The following is a 20,005-nucleotide window of genomic DNA, read 5'->3' as shown; positions in this document are numbered from 1 at the left end:
GGCCGCGAGCGGAGGTTCCGGGCTCGGGTATGAAAGGCATGAAAGGCAGGCACGCAGGTAAGCCGGGCCGGCGGGCGAGCGGGCAGGCAGGTGGGCGGCACCCCCGTGAGGTGGACGTGGGCCTCGCTTGGCATGGCGGAGGCTGGCGAGGAGGCGAGGGAGCCGAGAAGGCTTGCGCACGGGGCCTGGGTGGTTTCTGGGTTCCACGTTCCACGCCCTCCCCCGGGCTCCGCTTTGGACTAGGCTGGGCGGGGGAGGGGCCGGTTTCCCCGGGGACTCCCTGAGACCCGGATGACCCGACCCCGTGAGAACCGGATGACCCCGACCCCGTGAGACCCGGATGACCCCGACTCCGTGAGACCCGGATGACCCCGACCCCGCGAGACCCGGATGCTGCACTTGCTGGGGGATGCTCGACGCTCTGGACAGAAGCAGCTAAGAAAAGGGCCAGTGGGTAGGGCGCTTGCCTTGCAACGCAGCCAGACCAGGGTTCGATCCCAAGCATCCCATATGGTTCCCCACCTTCTCCCCCCCCCAGCACCTCCAGGAGGGATTCCTGCACTCAGAACTGAGCATCCCTGGGTGTGGCCCTCCAAAAATAAAATAACAGCAACCACAAAAAACGAATCCTTGTGGGATTGGCAGCTGTCACAGACCCCACCCAGTCCACCTAGGGACAAGTTTGGATCTCTTGGTGGCAGGGTAAAGGATGTCTAGGATTGGAGGGGTTTTTGTTTGTTTGTTTGTTTTGTTTTGGACCACCCCCAGGTGTTGCTTAGGGGTTAGTTAGTCCCAGGTCTGCACTCTGGAATTACATGTCAGTGCTCAGGGGACTGAATGGGATGTTGGAGATCGACCCTGGGGTTGGCCTTTTGCTAGGCAAGAGCCCTACTCGCTGTACTCCAGCCTCACGGTTATTCTTTTTTTTTTTTTTTTTTTTTTTTTTTGTTATTTTGGGGTCACACCGGCAGCACTCAAGGGTTACTCCTGGCTCTGCACTCAGAAGTCGCTCCTGGCAGGCACAGGGGAGCATATGGGATGCCGATATTTGAACCACCATCTCTGCCAGCCAATCAGCTGCTTGCAAGGCAAATGCCCTGTTGCTGTGCAATCTCTCTGGCCCCTTTTTTTGGTTTGGTTTTTGGGTCACATTTGGCTGCGCTCAGGGGTTACTCCTGGCTCTACACTCAGAAATCGGGGGACCATATGGGATGCCAGGATTTGAACTTCCATCCTTCTGCATGCGAGGCAAACACCTTACCTCCATGCTATCTCTCCGGCCCCTTTTTGTTTTTTTAATGGTAAGTGCTGCCTGGTTTCAACCCAATCTATATTTTGACAAAGCTTTTTATAAGATCATAGACTTTCTCCAGTCCTTGCTTTTCTAGAATAACAAGTCTTTTCTAAAGACTGAGTCTTTTGTTAGATTAGGGAAAAGGACATTATTGTGCTTTATCAGGGAACTGCCTGAAGTAGGAATTATTTTCATTTCTTGAGAGATGGGGCGCCAGTCCAGCCTGAACCGTGTAAGAAGAGCACCCATTGTTTGCAGTAGGGCCTGGTCTAACTCCAGCCCAACCCCACTTTGGCCTCACTCCACTGTTCTTTCCAGACGGACTGTGGGTTGCTCCCAGTGACCTCAGATGGTATTGCTTTGCAGACAGCTGGCAGAGAGAATACTGGGCTACCATGGAATCACCTGAGGAACCCGGAGCCTCCATGGAGGAAAACTATTTCGTGAACTACACCTTCAAAGACCGCTCCCACTCGGCCCGAGTGGCCCAGGGCATCATGAAACTGTGTCTGGAGGAAGAGCTCTTTGCAGACGTCACCATCTCGGTGGAAGGCCGGGAGTTCCAGCTCCATCGGCTGGTCCTCTCGGCCCAGAGTTGCTTCTTCCGGTCCATGTTCACATCCAACCTGAAGGAGGCCCACAACCGGGTGATTGTGCTGCAGGATGTCAGCGAGTCAGTTTTCCAGCTCCTGGTGGATTACATCTACCACGGGACTGTGAAGCTTCGAGCTGATGACCTGCAGGAGATCTATGAGGTGTCAGACATGTATCAGCTGACATCTCTCTTCGAGGAGTGCTCGCGGTTCTTGGCCCGCACCGTGCAGGTGGGAAACTGCCTCCAGGTGATGTGGCTGGCGGATCGGCACAGCGATCCCGAGCTTTACACGGCTGCCAAGCACTGTGCCAAGGCTCACCTGGCCCAGCTGCAAGGCACAGACGAGTTTCTCCACCTGCCCCACCACCTGCTCACTGACATCATCTCAGGTGAGTGAACAGAAGGGACCCATCTCACGTGCTTAAAGCATTGGTCCTGGGGCCGGGAAGGTGGCGCTAGAGGTACGGTGTCTGCCTTGCAAGCGCTAGCGTAGGACGGACCGCGGTTCGATCCCCCGGTGTCCCATATGGTCCCCCAAGCCAGGAGCGATTTCTGAGCGCATAGCCAGGAGTAACCCCTGAGCGTCAAACGGGAGTGGCCTAAAAACAAAAAAAAAACAAAAAAAAAAAAAAAAAAAAACAACAACAACAACAACAAAAAAGCAGCATTGGTCCTGATGGTGTAGGTACTTTCTGAGGAAGGGTGTCTAGCATTTGGTGTCACTGCTGTCAGACACAGTCTCTTACAACAAAGCAGGGAAAACAGAAGGAGAAGCACTTACCCATCAAAACATGAGTAACCATTTTTATTTATTTGTTTGGAGGCCACTTCTGATAGTGCTCAGGGATTATTCCTGGCTCTGCACTCAGAAATTACTCCTGGCGGGCCCGGAGAGATAGTACAGCGGCGTTTGCCTTGCAAGCAGCCGATCCAGGACCTAAGGTGGTTGGTTCGAATCCCGATGTCCCACATGGTCCCCCGTGCCTGCCAGGAGCTATTTCTGAGCAGACAGCCAGGAGTAACCCCTGAGCACCGCCGAGTGTGACCCAAAAACCAAAAACCAAAAACCAAAAAAAAAAAAAAAAAAAAATTACTCCTGGCAGTTTCAGGGGACCATATGGGATGCTAGGGATCAGTCAAGTACAAGGCAAATGCTTTACCTGCTACACTATTGTTCTGGCCACACTATTTTTATTTTATTTGGGGGCAATCCCCATTGGTATTCAGGGGCTATTTCAGCACTATTTGGGTACTTGGAATTACTCCTGCTAATGTGTAAAAAATGTGCGTAGGAGACCTTGCAAGACCAGGGATGGAACTTGGCTGCCCAAATTTAAGGCATGGATTTCCTTCCATTCAGCAATCTTCCTGGCCCCAAAAGAGAAACTTTGGTTTTGGTTGCCACACCCAACAGTGCTCAGGGACTTTTCCCGGTTTTGTATCCAAGAGTGACCCCTGATAGTGCTCAGGGGGCCATATGTGGTATCAGGGATTAAACTAAGGTCTTATGTAAAGCAAATGTCTTACCTCACAAATGCAGAACTTTTTTTTATTTTTTTGTCCAGACCTGCCAGTGCTTAGGGCTTACTCCTGGTCACTCTTGGCAGTGCTGGAAGTTCAGATGTGGTTCCTAGCATCAAACCCACTATATGTGAGACAAGTACCTTAATCTTTGTACTTAAGACTATTATTTAGGCTCTCTAAATAGGAAACACTTTATTATTGTTTTGGGTATATTTTGGAGGGGGCAACATCCAGCAATACGTAGGGCTTACTCCTGGCTCAATGCTAAAGGGACTCGGTGGTGTCAGAGATCAAGCCTAGGTTTGATTTGATGTGCAAGCCAGGCCCCACTGTACTATGGCTCTGGCCCAAGTAAAGAACTTTTTTGTGTTTATTTTTTTGGGGGGAGGGGGGACACACCCAGAGATTACTCCTGGTTCTGCACTCCTGGTGGTGCTAAGGGAATTGCATGATTCGCCGGGGATCAAACCCAGGTCGGCCACATGCAAAGCAAGCGCCTTATGAGCTATACTATCTCTCTAGCCCCCAAAGTAAGGATCTTCTTGAGTGATGAGACAAATTTAGGTAACAAGCCTAACACTGTAGATATAGAGAGAGGAAGAGAGAAACTTCTCGTTGATTTCTACAGCCCAGTAGATTGTTTCCATGGCATTTGGGTACATATTCCATTCTGATGGAAAGAAGCTAATGATCTCTGGTACCATTGTCATACAGATTCACATGCTGACACGGGTAGTCTGACAAAGTAGTTCATGTCTTCTGGAGCCCCACCAGGCCAGGAATGATTCCTGAATATAGTCAGCTTGCTATTGACCTTCCCTTCCCTTTCCTCTGACTCTTACAGATGGAGTTCCATGTTCCCAAAACCCAACAGAAGCAATAGAGGCCTGGATCAATTTTAATAAAGAGGAAAGAGAGACTTTTGCAGAGTCACTCAGGACAAGCTTGAAGGTAAGGAATATTTTGTAGGGTTGGGAACCTTCCTTTATCTCCATGCAATCCAGCCCAGTCGGCCTGGCCTCTGTGGAGGCTGGTAATTGAGCTCCCCTGGCAGAGTTACAGAACTGGGAGGACTTGTGCTGGAGCCCAGTGGCCACCATACTTGTACCCTCACAGCTCTCTGAAAGCTCCTTGTTGCACTAATGATTCTAAGCACCTTTGATCTGAAGCACTGGCAGTTTTTAAAAAAGCTGAAAGGGGGGCCCGGAGAGATAGCACAGCGGCGTTTGCCTTGCAAGCAGCCGATCCAGGACCTAAGGTGGTTGGTTCGAATCCCGGTGTCCCATATGGTCCCCCGTGCTTGCCAGGAGCTATTTCTGAGCACACAGCCAGGAGTAACCCCTGAGCACCGCTGGGTGTGGCCCCAAAACAAAACAAAACAAAACAAACAAACAAAAAAAAGCTGAAAGGACAAACGCAACATACTGTTTATCCCAGTGTAGGATGCCTGGAAGAAAGCTGATGAGGAGTTGGAGTGACACACAGTAGAGAGAAAGAGAGACCACAACCTCCTTGAAGGGAGGTAGACGCCTGTGGTTCAAGCCTTAAGGGTAGACATAAACTGGATAGTATAATCAGAGCCCAGGTTCCAAAACAAGGATCTGGTGAGACATGGGTCTGGAAGCAAACGTTGATGCAGGAAATAATACACACAGTGAAAAGGTACAAGAACGGTTCAGGAGGGGCTGTAGAGATAGCACAGCAGTACGGCGTTTGCCTTGCATGCAAGAGGACAGTGGTTCAGATCTCGGCATTCCATATGGTCCCCTGAGCCTGCCGGGGGTGATTTCTGAGTGTAGAGCCAGGAGTATCCCCTGAGCACTGCTGGGTGTGACTCTAAAACAAAAAAGAACAGATCAGGGGCCAGAGAGATAGCACAGCAATTAGGTATTTGCTTTAGACACAGAAGGATGGTAGTTCGAATCCCAGCATCCCATATGGTCCCCAAAGCCTGCCAGGATCGATTTCTGAGCGTGGAGCCAGGAGTAACCCCTGAACGCTGCTGAGTGTGACCCAAAAAAACAAACAAAAACAAACAAACAAAAAAACAACAACAAAAAGAACAGTTAAGGAAATCTAGCACTCAAGCAATGAATTCCACCACACAAGCCTTCTGCTCCTAAGAAGGAAAGAAGCTTAATGAAAAAAGACCAAAGAATATGCGCCTGCCTTCCTCAGACCCCTGCTTTTATTGACAAGAGCCAGGCCACACCCTGAGATGGAAGAGGAATACCACATACTGGAATAATCCAGTATCCCATCACCAGATCAACCCCTAGGGTGGAGTGTTAATATTGATTAGGGTGGGACCAGTTATCCAACATTTTCAAATTGACTTTATAGAAAAACAAAATAATTCACATGCCATGGTTCTAAGATTAGGGCCATGCCTCTAAAGATAAAGGTTGGCAATATTTTGCATAGGCTCAGCAAAAGTTAGGAAAATATGAAGAAAAACTTTTGACCTAAAAACAGGGTATCCCTACCCATGAAGCATCCTGCCTTAAGACTATCTATAGGGGCTGGAGAGATAGCACAGCAGTAGGGCATTTGCCTAGATGCAGAAGGACTGTGTTTGCATCCCGGCATCCCATATGGTCCCCTGAGCCTGCCAGGAGCGATTTCTGAGTGTAAGCCAGGAGGAACCCCAGAGCCTGCCGGGTGTGGCCCAAAAACAAACAAAGACCATCTACAGGCTCCCAGGCACACTAATTTGTCTAACCATAGTCTTTCTTCAAGGTCCCAGGAAAGGTTCTTCTCAAACACAGTTTTCACTGTCAGGTTAGCGGGTTAGCCTATCCTGGGGCAAGTAAGTGTCAAGACAGTTCCATTCATTCCTAGACAATCTCCAGTTTTCCTAGGCCAACATGCCTTTTGGCCTCCCTGTATATAGCTAGGGTTGGCCAACATAAAGATGCGAAGATCGAATCAGAATGATAAGCTGGAATGATAAGTTGGGCCTCTCATCCTCCGTAGGAGTGTCCTGTAAGAAGGGGGTCTTCTCATCTTTTTCAGGGTTGGAAGAGACTCTGAACTCCAGAATTTTTCTAGATCTTGAGAGGAGAGACCAGGCTGTGGCCAGTTGATGCAGATCTAGGGTCTGTAGTGGTAGATGGTCGATTTCTGATGTAGGTGCAGAGAACCGTTCTGGACCCAAGGTTCAGGGGTAAATGGCTGGTGTCCAAGTGAGAAAAGCCGAAGTCAAGTCACCAAGGCAAATGTTCAGAGTAGAAGGTCCCTGTAGCAAGAAATTACTGAGTCCTCATCCCTAATGGATAACAACTCCTCTTAGTTTCTAATATTTTCCAATTTTAATGGCACCTATGCAAAAGGAACCGTGCTATTGGATACTATTGGGGCCTGAGGGGAAGATAATAAACCAAACAATTCCTATCCTGGTTCTATCGAAAGCACATACTTAATGGGTATTATCTCTACTATCCTCTAAGAATTTCTACTAACAAATCTAGATAAAAAGGGGAAAGCGGGCCCAGCGTTTGCCTTGCAAGCAGCCGATCCAGGACCAAAGGTGGGTGGTTCGAATCCCAGTGTCCCATATGGTCCCCCGTGCCTGCCAGGAGCTATTTCTGAGCAGACAGCCAGGAGTAACCCCTGAGCACTGCTGAGTGTGGCTCAGAAAAACAAAAAAGGGGGGGGGCATAATACATCATAGAGCATATACATTTTTTTTTTTTTTTTTTTTTTTTTGGTTTTTGGGTCACACCTGGCAGTGCTCAGGGATTACTCCTGGCTCTACGCTCAGAAATCGCTCCTGGCAGGCACGGGGGACCATACGGGATGCCGGGATTTGAACACTGACCTTCTGCATGAAAGGCAAATGCCTTACCTCCATGCTATCCCTCCAGTCCCAGAGCATATACATTTTAAGAAAATACAAGAATCGATGGCATTTAGATGCCTTATCCAAGGATCTTGGATCTCTTTGAAGAGATTAGAAAATATAGGCAGGAACTGGAGCAATAGCACAGCGGTAGGGCATTTGCCTCGCAGGCAGCCAACCCGAGACCAACCCCAATTTGATTCTTGCAACCTGCAGAGTCCCTGTTACAGTTTCAGGTCTGAGTTCAGGCTCCATTTATAATCAGAGCCCTAGGCTCCAAAACAAGGATCTGGTGAGACACAATCTGTAAGCAAACATTGAAGCAGGAAATAATTCACACAGTGAAATGGTACAAGAAAACCAGCACTCAAGCAAGGAACTCACCGCACAACCATTTGCTCCTTAAAACGAAGGAAGCTTAGTGGAAGAAACCTGAAGAATGTGCACCTGCCTTCCTCAGACTCCTGTTTTTATTGACAAGAACCAGACCACATCATAAAATGGGAGAGGAATACTAAGTAGGGAATAATCTAATAATTCCATCACCAGATCACACCCTAAAATGGAGTATGAATATTGATTAGGATGGGACCAGTAAACCAACAGGATAGGTCAAAAGGGTTAGCCTAGGGTAGACTTGCTCATGTCTCTACATTTAGGGATCACTCCAAACAGTGCTCAGGGGACCTTATGGGGTGCTGGGCCACAAATGCAGGTCAACTGCATATGATGCCAGTGCCCTCCCTACTGCATTCTCTCTGGTGCCTATTTGTCCCTTTCGTTTTCTAGGAAATTGGGGAGAATGTGCACATTTACCTGATCGGGAAAGAGTCGTCTCGTACCCATTCCTTGGCTGTGTCCTTGCACTGTGCAGAGGATGATTCCATCAGTGTAAGTGGCCAGAACAGCTTGTGCCACCAGATCACTGCAGCCTGCAAGCACGGTGGTGACTTGTACGTGGTGGGAGGCTCCATCCCCCGGCGCATGTGGAAGTGCAACAACGCCACCGTGGACTGGGAGTGGTGCGCCCCGCTGCCACGGGACCGGCTCCAGCACACCCTGGTGTCTGTGCCAGGGAAGGACGCCATCTACTCACTGGGTGGCAAGACACTGCAGGATACTCTCTCCAATGCAGTCATCTACTACTGCGTGGGGGACAATGTCTGGACAGAGACAACCCAGCTAGAGGTGGCGGTGTCAGGGGCCGCCGGTGCTAACCTCAATGGGATCATCTACCTGCTAGGTGGGGAAGAGAATGACCTGGACTTCTTTACCAAACCTTCCCGCCTCATCCAGTGCTTTGACACCGAGACAGACAAATGCTATGTGAAGCCCTACGTGCTGCCTTTCGCAGGCCGCATGCACGCAGCTGTGCATAAAGATCTGGTGTTCATTGTGGCTGAGGGGGACTCCCTGTTGTGCTATAATCCCTTGCTAGACAGCTTTACCCGGCTTTGCCTTCCGGAGGCCTGGAGCTCCGCGCCGTCCCTCTGGAAGATTGCCAGCTGTAATGGGAGCATCTATGTATTCCGGGACCAATATAAAAAAGGGGATGCCAACACCTACAAGCTTGACCCTGCCACTTCTGCCATTACTGTTACCAGAGGCATTAAGGTGCTGCTGACCAATTTGCAGTTTGTACTGGCCTGAGCCCATGGGGAAACTGCTGGCTCGAAACCTCCTTTCTGGTACCTACCCATCCATACCGCAGTTCTCTTAAGACCCTGACTCAGTGCAGTGCAGTGCAGTGGTCTTGGTGGGGGGGGGCAGAGGTCCTCAGCCCTTTCCTGTATGCCTTGAGGTACGTGCCTGGGAGTCTTTACACTGCTGCTGCTCAGCTGGCTGCCTGAACTGACAGGAGACCACCACCACCACCACCACCACCCCTGTGTTCCGCCACCTTGGTAAACCAGTACACACTCTGGATTGCTCTCATTAGCCTCTCCAGCCCTTAGGCAGACTCCCCTTCTTTACCCGTCCTGTATTAAATAGACGTACCCCTCAGTCCTAAACAGGAGCAAATATGCCCAGTCTCCTTTTGTTCTACAGCCTGCAAAGCAGCTAGTTGGTCTTTTTTTCCCACAAAGAATTAGGTATTAAGAGTTTTTAAGACTTTGTGCTTTGTTTGGGATTAAGTTAAAGGTGTGGGGCTGGAGAGATAGCATGGAGGTAAGGTGTTTGCCTTTCATGCAGAAGGACGGTGGTTCGAATCCCGGCATCCTATAGTCCCCTGAGCCTGCCAGGAGTGATTTCTGAGCATAAAGCCAGGAGTAACCCCTGAGCACTGCCGGGTGTGACCCAGAAACCAAAAAAAAAAAAAGATGAAGGTGTGTTCCCAAACATACAATCAATTAATCTTTGCTAAAGGAGCAAGAAATGCCAAATGGAGCAAGGATAGCCTTGTCAACAAGTGGTGTTGAGACAACTGGTCAGCCACATGCAAAAAAGCGAACTTGGACCTCCATTTAACACCATGCACCAAGGTCAAATCCAAATGAATTAAAGTCCTTGATATCAGACCTGGAACCATAAGGTATATGGAAGAACATGTAAGTAAAACACTCCATGACACTGAGACTAAAGGCATCTTCAAGGAGGAAACAGCACTGTCCAATCAAGTGGAAGCAGAGATAAACAGATGGGACTATATTAAGCTGAGAAGCTTTTGTATCTCACAGGAGATAGTAACTAGGATACAAAGGCCTCCCACAGAATGGGAGAAACTATTCACCCAATACCCATCAGATAAAGAGCTAATAACTGAGATATACAAAGTACGAACAGAACTTAAGAAAAAAATCTAACCCCATCGAAAAATGGAGATGGGGCCAGAGCGGTAGCACAGCAGTAGGGCACTTATCTTGCACGCAGCTGACCCAGATCAGACCTCAGTTCAATCCCTGGTGTCCTATCTGGTCCCCCAACTCAGGAGCGATTTCTGAGCACATAGCCAGGAGTAACCCCTGAGCTGACCGAGTGTGGCCCAAAAAAAAAAACAAAACAAAAAAATGGGGAAGAAATGAACAGACATTTCCTCAAAGAAGAAATGCAAATGGTAAAAAGGCACATGAAAAAAAGCTTCATATCACTAATCATCAGGGAGATGCAAATCAAAACAACAATGAGGTACCATCTCATGCCACAGAAACTGGCATGCATCACTAAAAACAACAATCAGTGCTAGTGGGGATGGAGAGAAAAGGGAACTCTCATTTATTGATGGTAGGAATGCTGTCTAGTCCAGCCTTTGTGGAAAACAATATGGAGATTCCTCAAAAAAAGCCCTGGAAATTGAGCTTCCATATGATCCAGCTATATACCACTCCTCGGGATATACCCAAGGAACATAAAACACACAAAAAAAATGCCTTCTGCACACCTATATTCATTGCAGCATTATTTACAATAGCCAGAATCTGGAAACAATCTAGATGCCCAACAATAGGTGAGCAGCTAGAAACTGTGGTACATATACACAATGGAATATTCTGCAGCCATCAGGAAAAATGAAGTCATGAAATTTTCCGATACATGGATGGACATGGAAACTATTATGCTGAGTGAAGTCAGAGGGAGAAAGAAACAGAATATTCTCACTCATCTGTAGGATTTTATGAAAAATAAAAGACATTATTGTAATAATACCCAGAGAAGATAGAGATGAAAAGACTGGAAAGACTGTCCCAAAATATGAAGCTTACCACAGAGTGGTGAGTACAGTTAGAGAAATAACTACCAACAACTATCATGACAGTGTTAATGAGTGAGAGAAATAGAATGTCTCAAATACAGTGAGGGAGGAGGGGGATGGGGTCATTGGTGGTGGGAAGGTTACACTGACGAAGGGGGGTATTCTGGTGTTCTTTTTTATAATTGAAACCCAACTACAAACATGTTTGTAATCATGGTGCTTAAATAAAGATATTAATAAAAAATGAAGGTGTTCCTCACCAGCAAAGCCAGTTTTCTCAAGTCAAGGATGTTCTGTCTACTGTTTTCTCATCCATCAGCAAATGTATACTGTGGTTTCATTTTTGGCTAACTCCCAGGGGTAAGCCAGAAAGAAGTACAAAAGCTATTTCTGATTAATAACGAACTTTTTTTCAAACTCAAATCTGTAAGGTGTCTTTTAACACTTAAGTCAAGAGTTATGTTCATACAAATAAAAGTTTTTGAGGCGCGTGTGTGGGTGTTGTTCTAAAGGGGTGCCTTGATAAGAGAATCACATACCCACCTACCTACACATATAATAGATGTCTTGCTCAGAGAAAATTGCACACCCACCTACCCTATGTCTCAGTCTGAGGCCGTGCTGATTGAATTCCACACTTTGTTCTCGACACACAGGGTCACTGTTCTGACAGTTGTAGAGAACTCAGGCTGGAGCTCATGCTTTGTTTACAAGAGATTCTTTCCCCACTACCATGTGGCCTTCCGAGCACTGCCAGGAATGACCCCAAATTCTAATCCAAAAGTTACCTTGTGTACTGCCAGGTAGGTGTGGCCCAAAAACCGAAAGAAAGGGGAAAAAAGTGACTTCCGGGTTTATGAAATGGTGACAAAAGAACTAAAGGAGTGTATTCTAGCAAGTACTATAGTGTTGCTCCATCACTGAGCTGGGTTAGGTGCTCAGATTCCTTTGAACCTTTTTTTTTTTTTTTTGGTTTTTGGGTCACATCCAGCAGCGCTCAGGGCCTACTCCTGGCTCTACGCTCAGAAATCACCCCTAGCAGGCTCCGGGGACATATGGGATGCCGGGATTCGAACCACCGTCCTTCTGCATGCAAGGCAGATGTCTTCTTTTTTTTTTTTTTTTTTTGTGGTTTTTGGGTCACACCCGGCAGTGCTCAGGGGTTATTCCTGGCTCCAGGCTCAGAAATCGCTCCTGGCAGGCACAGGGGACCATATGGGACGCCGGGATTCGAACCGATGACCTCCTGCATGAAAGGCAAACATCTCACCTCCATGCTATCTCTCCGGCCCACATGCAAGGCAAATGTCTTACCTCCATGCTATTTCTCCAGCCCCAGAACCTTTTTATTTTATTTTTATTTTTTTGGTTTTTGGGTCACACCCGGCACCACTCAGGGGTTACTCCTGCTCTATGCTCAGAAATTGTTCCTGGCAGGCTCAGGGGACCATATGGGATGTTGGGATTCGAACCACCGTTCTTCTGCATGCAAGGCAAATGCCTTGCCTCCATGCTATCTCTTTGGCCTCCCCTTGAACCTGTTTATTAAAAAACCTAAAAATAGGGGCCAGAGAGATAGCATGGAGGTAAAGCGTTTGACTTTGATGCAGGTCACTGGTTTGAATCCTGGCACCTCATATAGACCCCTGAGCCTGCCAGGAGTGATTTCTGAGCATGGAGCCAGGAATAACCCTTGAGCGCTGCCGGATGTGACCCAGAAACCAAAAATAAATAAATAAAAGTAGGGGGCCAGATAGATAGCATGGAGGTAAGGCACTTGCCTTTCATGCAGAAGGTCATTGGTTTGAATGCCGGCCTCCCATATGGTCCCCCGAGCCTGCCAGGAACGATTTCTGGGCGTAGAGCCAGGAGTAACACCTGAGTGCTGCTGGGTATGACCCAAAAAAAAAAAAAATATATTCACAAGCCGGGGCCGGAGCAGTGGTATAAGCGGTAAGTGCCTTGTGTGCACTAGCCTAGGACAGACGTGGTTCGATCCCCCGGCATTCCATACAGTCCCCCAAACCAGGAGCGATTTCTGAGCACATAGCCAGGAGTAACCCCTGAGTGTCACCGGGTAGGGCCAAAAACAAAATAAATGTTCACAAGCTGTGGAAATCACACAAAGAAATGGCTGGCAAAGGTACACATGCATGTCTGCACCCCAGCATAGGTTTGGATCTTTAGAATCCTGCTATTTAGAACACTGAAAAGTCAGTCCAGCACAGAAGAGAAGGAGACCCAGGCACTACTGAGGTTTCTAGTAAGATACTTTTGGTGGGGCTGGAGCGATAGCACAGCGGTAGGGCATTTGCCTTGCATGCAGCTAACCTGGGACGGACCTGGGTTTGATCCCCTGCATCCCATATGGTCCCCCGAGCCTGCCAGAAACTATTTCTGAGTGCAGAGCCAGGAATTGGATTTCTGAGCACAGCCGGGTGTGGCCCCAAAATAAAAAAAAGACACTTTGAGGCAGAGAGATAATGCAAGGGGTTAAGGCACTGAATTGAACACATCTGTTCTGGTCCAACTCCTGGTTCCACATATGGTCCCCAAGCCCTGTCAGGAGTGATCCCCAAGTGCAGAGCCAGCAGTAAGTTCTAAGAACTGTTGGGTGTAGACATCCCTCACCCCCCACCTAAAAAACCTTTATCTCTATCCCAACCATCCCAAGTCTGTGAAGAAAAGACACACTAAGTCATCTTATCCACACAACATGTTATTTCAAAGAAAACAAAACAAGATAAAGGAACAAAATTACTCATTACTTAACACATTCTTTTACATCAAGTTGAGGCTTAAAGTCCCTTTAGTCCTATTAAAACATTTCCTGCAGCAAACGGGATAATCTTGTGTTCTTTCTAATCCATGCGTGTACTTCATGTCTGTGCACTGTGAAAAGTCTGACTGTTTGCTGCCTCTAAAGTAATCTCCTTGTGGAACTGTTTGAGAATTTCCAGCTGGCCCGGTCTGATGTAGATATGTGATCGGATCTTAGTGATGGCATCCACGGCTTCCTCCGGACTCCATTTATACACCTGCAGGATGGAGATAGCAAAGCAGAGAAAGCAAGGAGCTAATGGGTGCTAAAGGGCTCTCAGGATTTTATTTACAAAATTAAAATGGCAATGCTGGAGTACAATGGGTAGGCTGCTTGCCTTGCTCATGCTGACCCAGGTTCTAGCCCCAACATCCCGGAGTGATTACTAAGTGCAGAGCCAAGTGCAACCCCTGAGCATCACTAGGTGTGGCCCAAAATCAAAATATAAAAAAGTAAAATGGAGGGGATGGAGGGGTGGCTCAAGCGGGAAGGCTTTTACCTTGCTACGTGCTAATGAAGGACAGACCGTGGTTCAATCCCCCAGTGTCCCCTACAGTCCCCCAAGCCAGGAGCGATTTCTGAGTGCATAGCCAGGAGTAACCCCTAAGTGTCACCGGGTGTGGCCCAAAAACAAAAAGTAAAATGGAGAAGCTGGAGAGAGCACAATAGTAGGACATTTGCCTTGAATGCAACAGACCCGGGTTCGATTCCCAGCACCCTGAGCCTGCCAGGAGCGATTTCTGAGCACAGAACCAGGAGTAATCCCTGAACGCTGCTGAGTGAAGCCCAAAAAGTGAAATGGAAGGAGTACACGGAGAGATAATATAGGGGTAAAGGTACTTATCTTGCATATGGCCAAACTGGTTTGATGCCCAGAACTACATCATCCCCGAAGCCAGGTGTGGCCCAGGAGGTTTCCCAAGAACCACCAAGTGGCCTAGTTAATCTTCAGTGTCATAGGACCCAAGTGGCAGCACGTTATCGGAACCTCACATTGACCGCCAGCCCAGCTGAATAAGCATCATGGGGCTGGGTGGAGAGATAATACAACAGATACAGCACTTGCTTTGCCCTGAACCCTGCCAGGAGGAGTGAACCCTGAGCCCTGCAGGGTGTGGCCCAACTACAAAAAGAAAAAAGGGGAAAAAAATGAATCCTGGGGCTGGAAAGGTGCTTGCCATATGGTCCCCCAAGCACAGCCAGGAATGATCCTGACCAAAGGACCAGGAAAAGACTAGACAGTGTGGCCCAAAAACCAAAACCACCACAACAAAAAAGAATGATGGGGGACCCAAGCGATAGCACAGCAGATAGGGCATTTGGCCAACCGGGGTATGATCCCTGACATCCCATATGGTCCCCAGAACCTGCCAGAAATTATAGGAATAGGGCCCGGAGAGATAGCACAGTGACGTTTGCCTTGCAAGCAGCCAATGCAGGACCAAAGGTGGTTGTTTCTGAGCAGATAGCCAGGAGTAACCCCTGAGCACCACCGGGTGTGACCCCCCCCAAAATAAAAAAAAGAAATTACAGGAATAATACTGTGCCCATAAATACTCCTGAGCAATCCTGGGTGTGACCCAAAAAGGTCATAAAAAAGAATGAGATGGGATGGGGCCGGAGAGATAGCATGGAGGTAAGGCGTTTGCCTTTCATGCAGGAGGTCATCGGTTCGAATCCTGGTGCCCCATATGGTCCCCTGTGCCTGCCAGGAGCAATTTCTGAGCCTGGAGCCAGGAATAACCCCTGAGCACTGCCAGGTGTGACCCAAAAACCAAAAAAAAAAAAAAGAATGAGATGGGATGGGCCCAGGGCTATCTGAACAACCACCAGGGAAACATCCCCCAAACATAGTAAGGGTTGGAAAGATGGTTCAAAGGGCCAGAGCACATATTTTCATGGGGAAGGCCCAGATAGCATGCCTGGCATCACAAAGTCCACCCTGCCAAACATTACTGGAGGGGTCACTTATGGCCCTAATGCTCTAAAATATAAAATAAAATTGAGAGATACTAAAATTATCACAGTATCAGCAAAGTACTCTAACTCCTCAGTCTCCAGTTCCATCTTATGCAGCAGACTGGAGGGACAAGAAGGTCTTTACCTATTTCTTGCACCTAATTTCTTTTTTTTTTTTTTTTTTTGGGGGGGGGGGGCACATCCAGCAGTGCTCAGGGGTTACTCCAGGCTCTATGCTCAGAAATCGCTCCTGGCAGGCTCAGGGAACCATATGGGATGCCGGGATTTAAACCACCGTCCTTCTGCATGCAAGGCAAACACCCTGCGTCCATGCTATCTCTCTGGCCCACACCTCATTTCTTGACATGTTCTTTCTCTCAGGTGCTTCTAACCAGCTGGTGTTAATATCCCCTTCGAATCATTTTTTATTTCCTGTAGGTGTCAAGCCCTGCAGTTCTTGGCCTTGGCCATACCCACCTGGTGGGGTACTTGGTGAAGGTGGGGGTTATGTTATGCTCAGAATGTACTCTAATACTTGAGATATCTCCAGGCTCAGCAACTCCCTTTTGGGAGTGCTTGTAGTTAAGGCAGTACCGGACATATTTTCTCTCTCTCTTTTTTTTTAAATATGGAACGCTTCACAAATTTGCTTATCATCTTTGCGCAGGGGCCATGCTAATCTTCTCTGTATCGTTCCCATTTTAGTATAAGTGCTGCCGAAGCGAGCACCGGACATATTTTCTCATTTGAGCTTCCTAAGACATATTTTTTAGAGGAAATGGCAACAGAGAGAGAAAATCACCTTTTGCTAAGGCCACACAGCAGGTTAGCAAATCAGAGGACAGTCTCAGATGCTCCCACACCTAACCAGACCACCTCCCTAAGAGCGTGCAACAGTAGATAGGGTGTTTACCTTGAATGCAGCCAACCTAGGTTTCATTCCCAGTATCTCCTATGGTTCCTGAGCCTGCTAGGAGTGACCCTGGAGTGCAGAGCCCCGGAGTCAGCCCTTTAGTACAAAACAAAAACCACCACCAAAACAGCCTGCAGTTGGAGACACAGCCCTTCCAGCAAGGTCTGCAGGCTATCCATGGCAAAGGAGAACTTCCCGGGCCCGGAGAGATAGCACAGCGGTGTTTGCCTTGCAAGCAGCCGATCCAGGACCAAAGGTGGTTGGTTCAAATCCCGGTGTCCCATATGGTCCCCCTGTGCCTGCCAGGAGCTATTTCTGAGCAGACAGCCAGGAGTAACCTCTGAGCAACGTCGGGTGTGGCCCAAAAACCAAAAAAATAGGAGAACTTCCCTACCTGCATCAAATATGCTGCCACCATGGTGGCACTCCTGGAACGGCCCGCCTTACAGTGCACGTAGACACACTGGCCCTGCGACTGGTACCGGAGAGCAAACTGAACCCCTTTCTGGAGGTTTTTCAGGGTTGGGATCCCAGTCATGTCTACAGTGCTGAGCCGCAACTGCTCCACGCCCGATTTCTTCCATTCCTGGAACCAGGTCCACAAGTATGCAAAAGAGAAAAAAAAAACCTGATGTAACTGCTTTGAATGAAGATACCTCCCAAGAGAGCAAAAAGCAACAAGGAAGTACCAGCATGTACTACCATGTTGGACCTGAGTGATAGTACAGCAAGATAGTACTTGCCTTGCAATCCTAGAAGAAACATATTACTCCCCTGAGTGATTCCTGAGTGCAGAGCCAGGAGTGCCCAGAGCACCCAGGGTGGGCCTTTCCCCCACCCTCCCAAAAAAAAAACCAAGGGTTTACTATAGTTGAATATACCATTTCCTACTTTCATTTTTGTTTTTGGGACACACCCGTTGATGCTCAGGAGTTACTCCTGGCTATGGGGGGGACCATATGGGACGCTGGGAAATCGAACCCTGGTCCGTCCTAGGCAAGCGCTTGCAAGGCAAATGCCTTACCTTTAGCACCACCGCTTCGGCCCTTTCTACTTTCATTTTTGCCTGATTTGGTCTGGTTTCGGGGCCACCTCTGCAGTGGAGTAGGAGGAAGAAGCATTAGGTGCTGGGAATCCAACTAGGACCTCCTGGATGCACCCTAGACTGCTGAGATACTTCTCAAGCCCAGTGTTCACTATTTTCTAGTTTTTGTTTTTTTGGGGGGCCCCACTCAACAGCAGTGCTCAGAGCTTACTCCTAGCTTACTCAGGGATCACTCCTGGAGGGGCTTGGAAGGATGTTGGGGATCAAACCCAGGTAAGCTATGTGCATGCAGCCTACCCACCCTACTATCAATTTGGTCCTTACTACTCTCTAAAAACTTCAATAGGGCCAAAGAGAACAATGGGTAAGGTACTTGCTTTGCAATGGCTCATCTGGGTTCGATGCCTGGCACCCCATACCGTTCCCTGAGCACTGCCAAGAGTGACTCTTGAGTGCAGAGCCTGGAGTAACTCCTGAGCATTGTTGGTTATGACCCCAAAACCAAGAAAAAAAGTAATAAAAACTGTTCTACAAGAGTTGGGGAGATGGCTCAACGGATCAGGTTCATGCGTTGCATGCAGGAGGCCTGGGTTTAATGCCCTGAGACCTTACATCCCTGAGCGCCAAGCCAGGAGTAGAAAACCAAAACTGTGGACGGACCACAGTTCGATCCCCCGGCGTCCCATATGGTCCAAGCCAGGAGCAACTTCTGAGCACATAGCCAGGAGTAACGCCTGAGCGTTACCGGGTGTGGCCCAAAAACCAAAAAGAAAACCAAAACTGATGATAAAACAAATAAACATGTATGTATGTATGTATATATATATGTGTGTGTGTGTGTATATATATATATATATATATATATGTATATAAAGTGTGTGTGTGTGAAATTGAAGTTTTCCTTTTGCAGGGGGTTGTGTCACACCCAGGGTTGCTCCCAGGCTCTCTAGGCAGGTTGCTCCAGGTGATCAGTGCTTGACCCATTGAAATATTACTGATGTGGGGGTGGGGGGGCGGGAGCCAAAGACCTACCCAGCAGGGGGGCCAGGGAAAGGAGAGGTGTGAAGGGACTTCAAAGCACCAGGTGACCCCAGGAGAGCTAGGGGAAGTCCATGCAGTCGGGTAGGTGCCTTGTTCGTGCCAGCCAGACTTGCAAGTCTAGCCCGGGAGTCTTCCCGGGTCTCAGAGCGAGGGGGAAAACAGCCAGCCCTCGAAGAAAAACAGTACCACCTCCGTCCCTTGGGACAGATTTCAGAGCCTGAAACCTAACCAGGCCTTTTGTGCCGGAAGGAACCACCATGAGGCTTGCCCAGCTTCTCTACCTTGAGTTTCCAAGTCGCAGTTTCCGCCGCTGTTGCTGAAACTTAGGAGACTCAATCTGTCCTCCAAAGGTGGCCCAAAAAATAAAATAAAAGCCCAGAGACCCAGTCCCGGGGAGACAGGGTGCAGCAACCCGCTGGGCACTTGGGAGGAAGGAGGCCCGAGATGGGGCCCGGCAGTCAAGTCAGTCAGTCACCTTGTAAGAATTGCAGAGGAACCTCGTCTCGTACTCCTCGTTCATGGTGATCACCCCACGCACGTTCTCGTCCCGCACCAGCTGCCGGAGGCAAAGGGGAAGCTAGCTGAGCTCAGGGCGCCGGGCGGTGGCCGTGGCTCCCAGCGCAGGCGGCCCGATCACCCGGGAGCTCCGGCCCGGCCCGGCCCGGCCCGCCCGGCTGGCTGTCTCACCCGCGTCGTCATGCCCCGCAGCGGCAGCGCGCCCAGCAGCACGGTGCGGTCGATGCGGTGGTACCAGTCGCGGTGCGCCGGGCCGGGCAGCTTGCCGCGGAAGAGCGTGTAGAGCAGCGACGGGTAGAAGAGCACCCGGGCCAGGCCGGCCTCCAGCAGGCTGCGGGCCGCCATGCGACCGTCCCACCCGAAGCGGCGCAGCTTCGTGCAGCCGCGCGGCCGCGCCGACAGGCACACGGACGCCCGCCCGGCGCCTTCGGCCGGCGCCGACGCCGACGCCGACGCCGCGGGCCCGATCGCTGCTCCCGGGGGCTCGGCGGGCCGGCCGGGGACGCGGGGCTGCGGCCACATGGCTCGGGAGGGAGGAGGAGCCTCGGCGGACGGGCCGCAGGGGAGGGATCGGGGCGGGCCCGCTCAGAACCAGAGCCGGGCCGGCCGGCCACCCAGCAGGCCGCGGGCAGCGGTCACGGTCAACGGGACGCCGCCCGGTGGGGAAGGCCGACCCGCTGCTCACGGCCGGACACCCCCCTCCCGAGGGAGGGGGCTGCGACCCCAGGTGCGGGGGGCCCTGACCCCCGGTCAGCCTGGAACCTT

General features: G+C 49.5%; 2 protein-coding genes and 1 non-coding gene across 3 annotated transcripts; 1 reads left to right on the top strand and 2 right to left on the bottom strand.

Annotated features, from left to right (window-relative positions):
• The first annotated feature begins 16 nt into the window (after positions 1-16).
• KBTBD4 (kelch repeat and BTB domain containing 4) lies at positions 17-8,965 on the top strand. The gene is made up of 4 exons (XM_049779655.1): positions 17-57; positions 1,661-2,278; positions 4,258-4,364; positions 8,044-8,965. The coding sequence occupies exons 1-4, from the start codon at positions 30-32 to the stop codon at positions 8,902-8,904; spliced, it is 1,614 nt and encodes a 537-aa protein (XP_049635612.1). The 5' UTR covers positions 17-29; the 3' UTR covers positions 8,905-8,965.
• Positions 8,966-13,648: 4,683 nt separating this feature from the next.
• On the bottom strand, positions 13,649-19,759 carry PTPMT1 (protein tyrosine phosphatase mitochondrial 1). The gene is made up of 4 exons (XM_049779970.1): positions 19,412-19,759; positions 19,200-19,280; positions 17,033-17,224; positions 13,649-13,983 (listed from the first exon to the last, which is right to left on the bottom strand). Exons 1-4 carry the CDS (start codon positions 19,583-19,585, stop codon positions 13,825-13,827), a joined length of 606 nt encoding a protein of 201 aa, XP_049635927.1. The 5' UTR covers positions 19,586-19,759; the 3' UTR covers positions 13,649-13,824.
• On the bottom strand, positions 16,348-16,454 carry LOC126019799 (U6 spliceosomal RNA). The gene has a single exon (XR_007499421.1). It is a non-coding gene; the product is annotated as a U6 spliceosomal RNA (small nuclear RNA).
• Positions 19,760-20,005: the final 246 nt, after the last annotated feature.

The sequence above is a fragment of the Suncus etruscus genome, chromosome 9 (assembly GCF_024139225.1).
Source record: "Suncus etruscus isolate mSunEtr1 chromosome 9, mSunEtr1.pri.cur, whole genome shotgun sequence".
Taxonomy (NCBI): Eukaryota; Metazoa; Chordata; class Mammalia; order Eulipotyphla; family Soricidae; genus Suncus; species Suncus etruscus.
This window is presented reverse-complemented; position numbering and strand designations above follow the sequence as displayed.

Excerpts from the sequence above, each read along its gene's own strand:
- PTPMT1 (XM_049779970.1), bottom strand. The coding sequence starts at position 19,585 with ATGGCGGCCCGCAGCCTGCTGGAGGCCGGCCTGGCCCGGGTGCTCTTC. Across the intron at positions 19,281-19,411 it reads TGCGGGGCATGACGACGCGG|CTGGTGCGGGACGAGAACGT; the intron begins GTGAGACAGCCA and ends TGCCTCCGGCAG. Across the intron at positions 13,984-17,032 it reads TGGCAGCATATTTGATGCAG|GTGTATAAATGGAGTCCGGA; the intron begins GTAGGGAAGTTC and ends TCCATCCTGCAG.
- KBTBD4 (XM_049779655.1), top strand. The coding sequence starts at position 30 with ATGAAAGGCATGAAAGGCAGGCACGCAG. Across the intron at positions 58-1,660 it reads CATGAAAGGCAGGCACGCAG|ACAGCTGGCAGAGAGAATAC; the intron begins GTAAGCCGGGCC and ends ATTGCTTTGCAG. Across the intron at positions 4,365-8,043 it reads CACTCAGGACAAGCTTGAAG|GAAATTGGGGAGAATGTGCA; the intron begins GTAAGGAATATT and ends TTCGTTTTCTAG.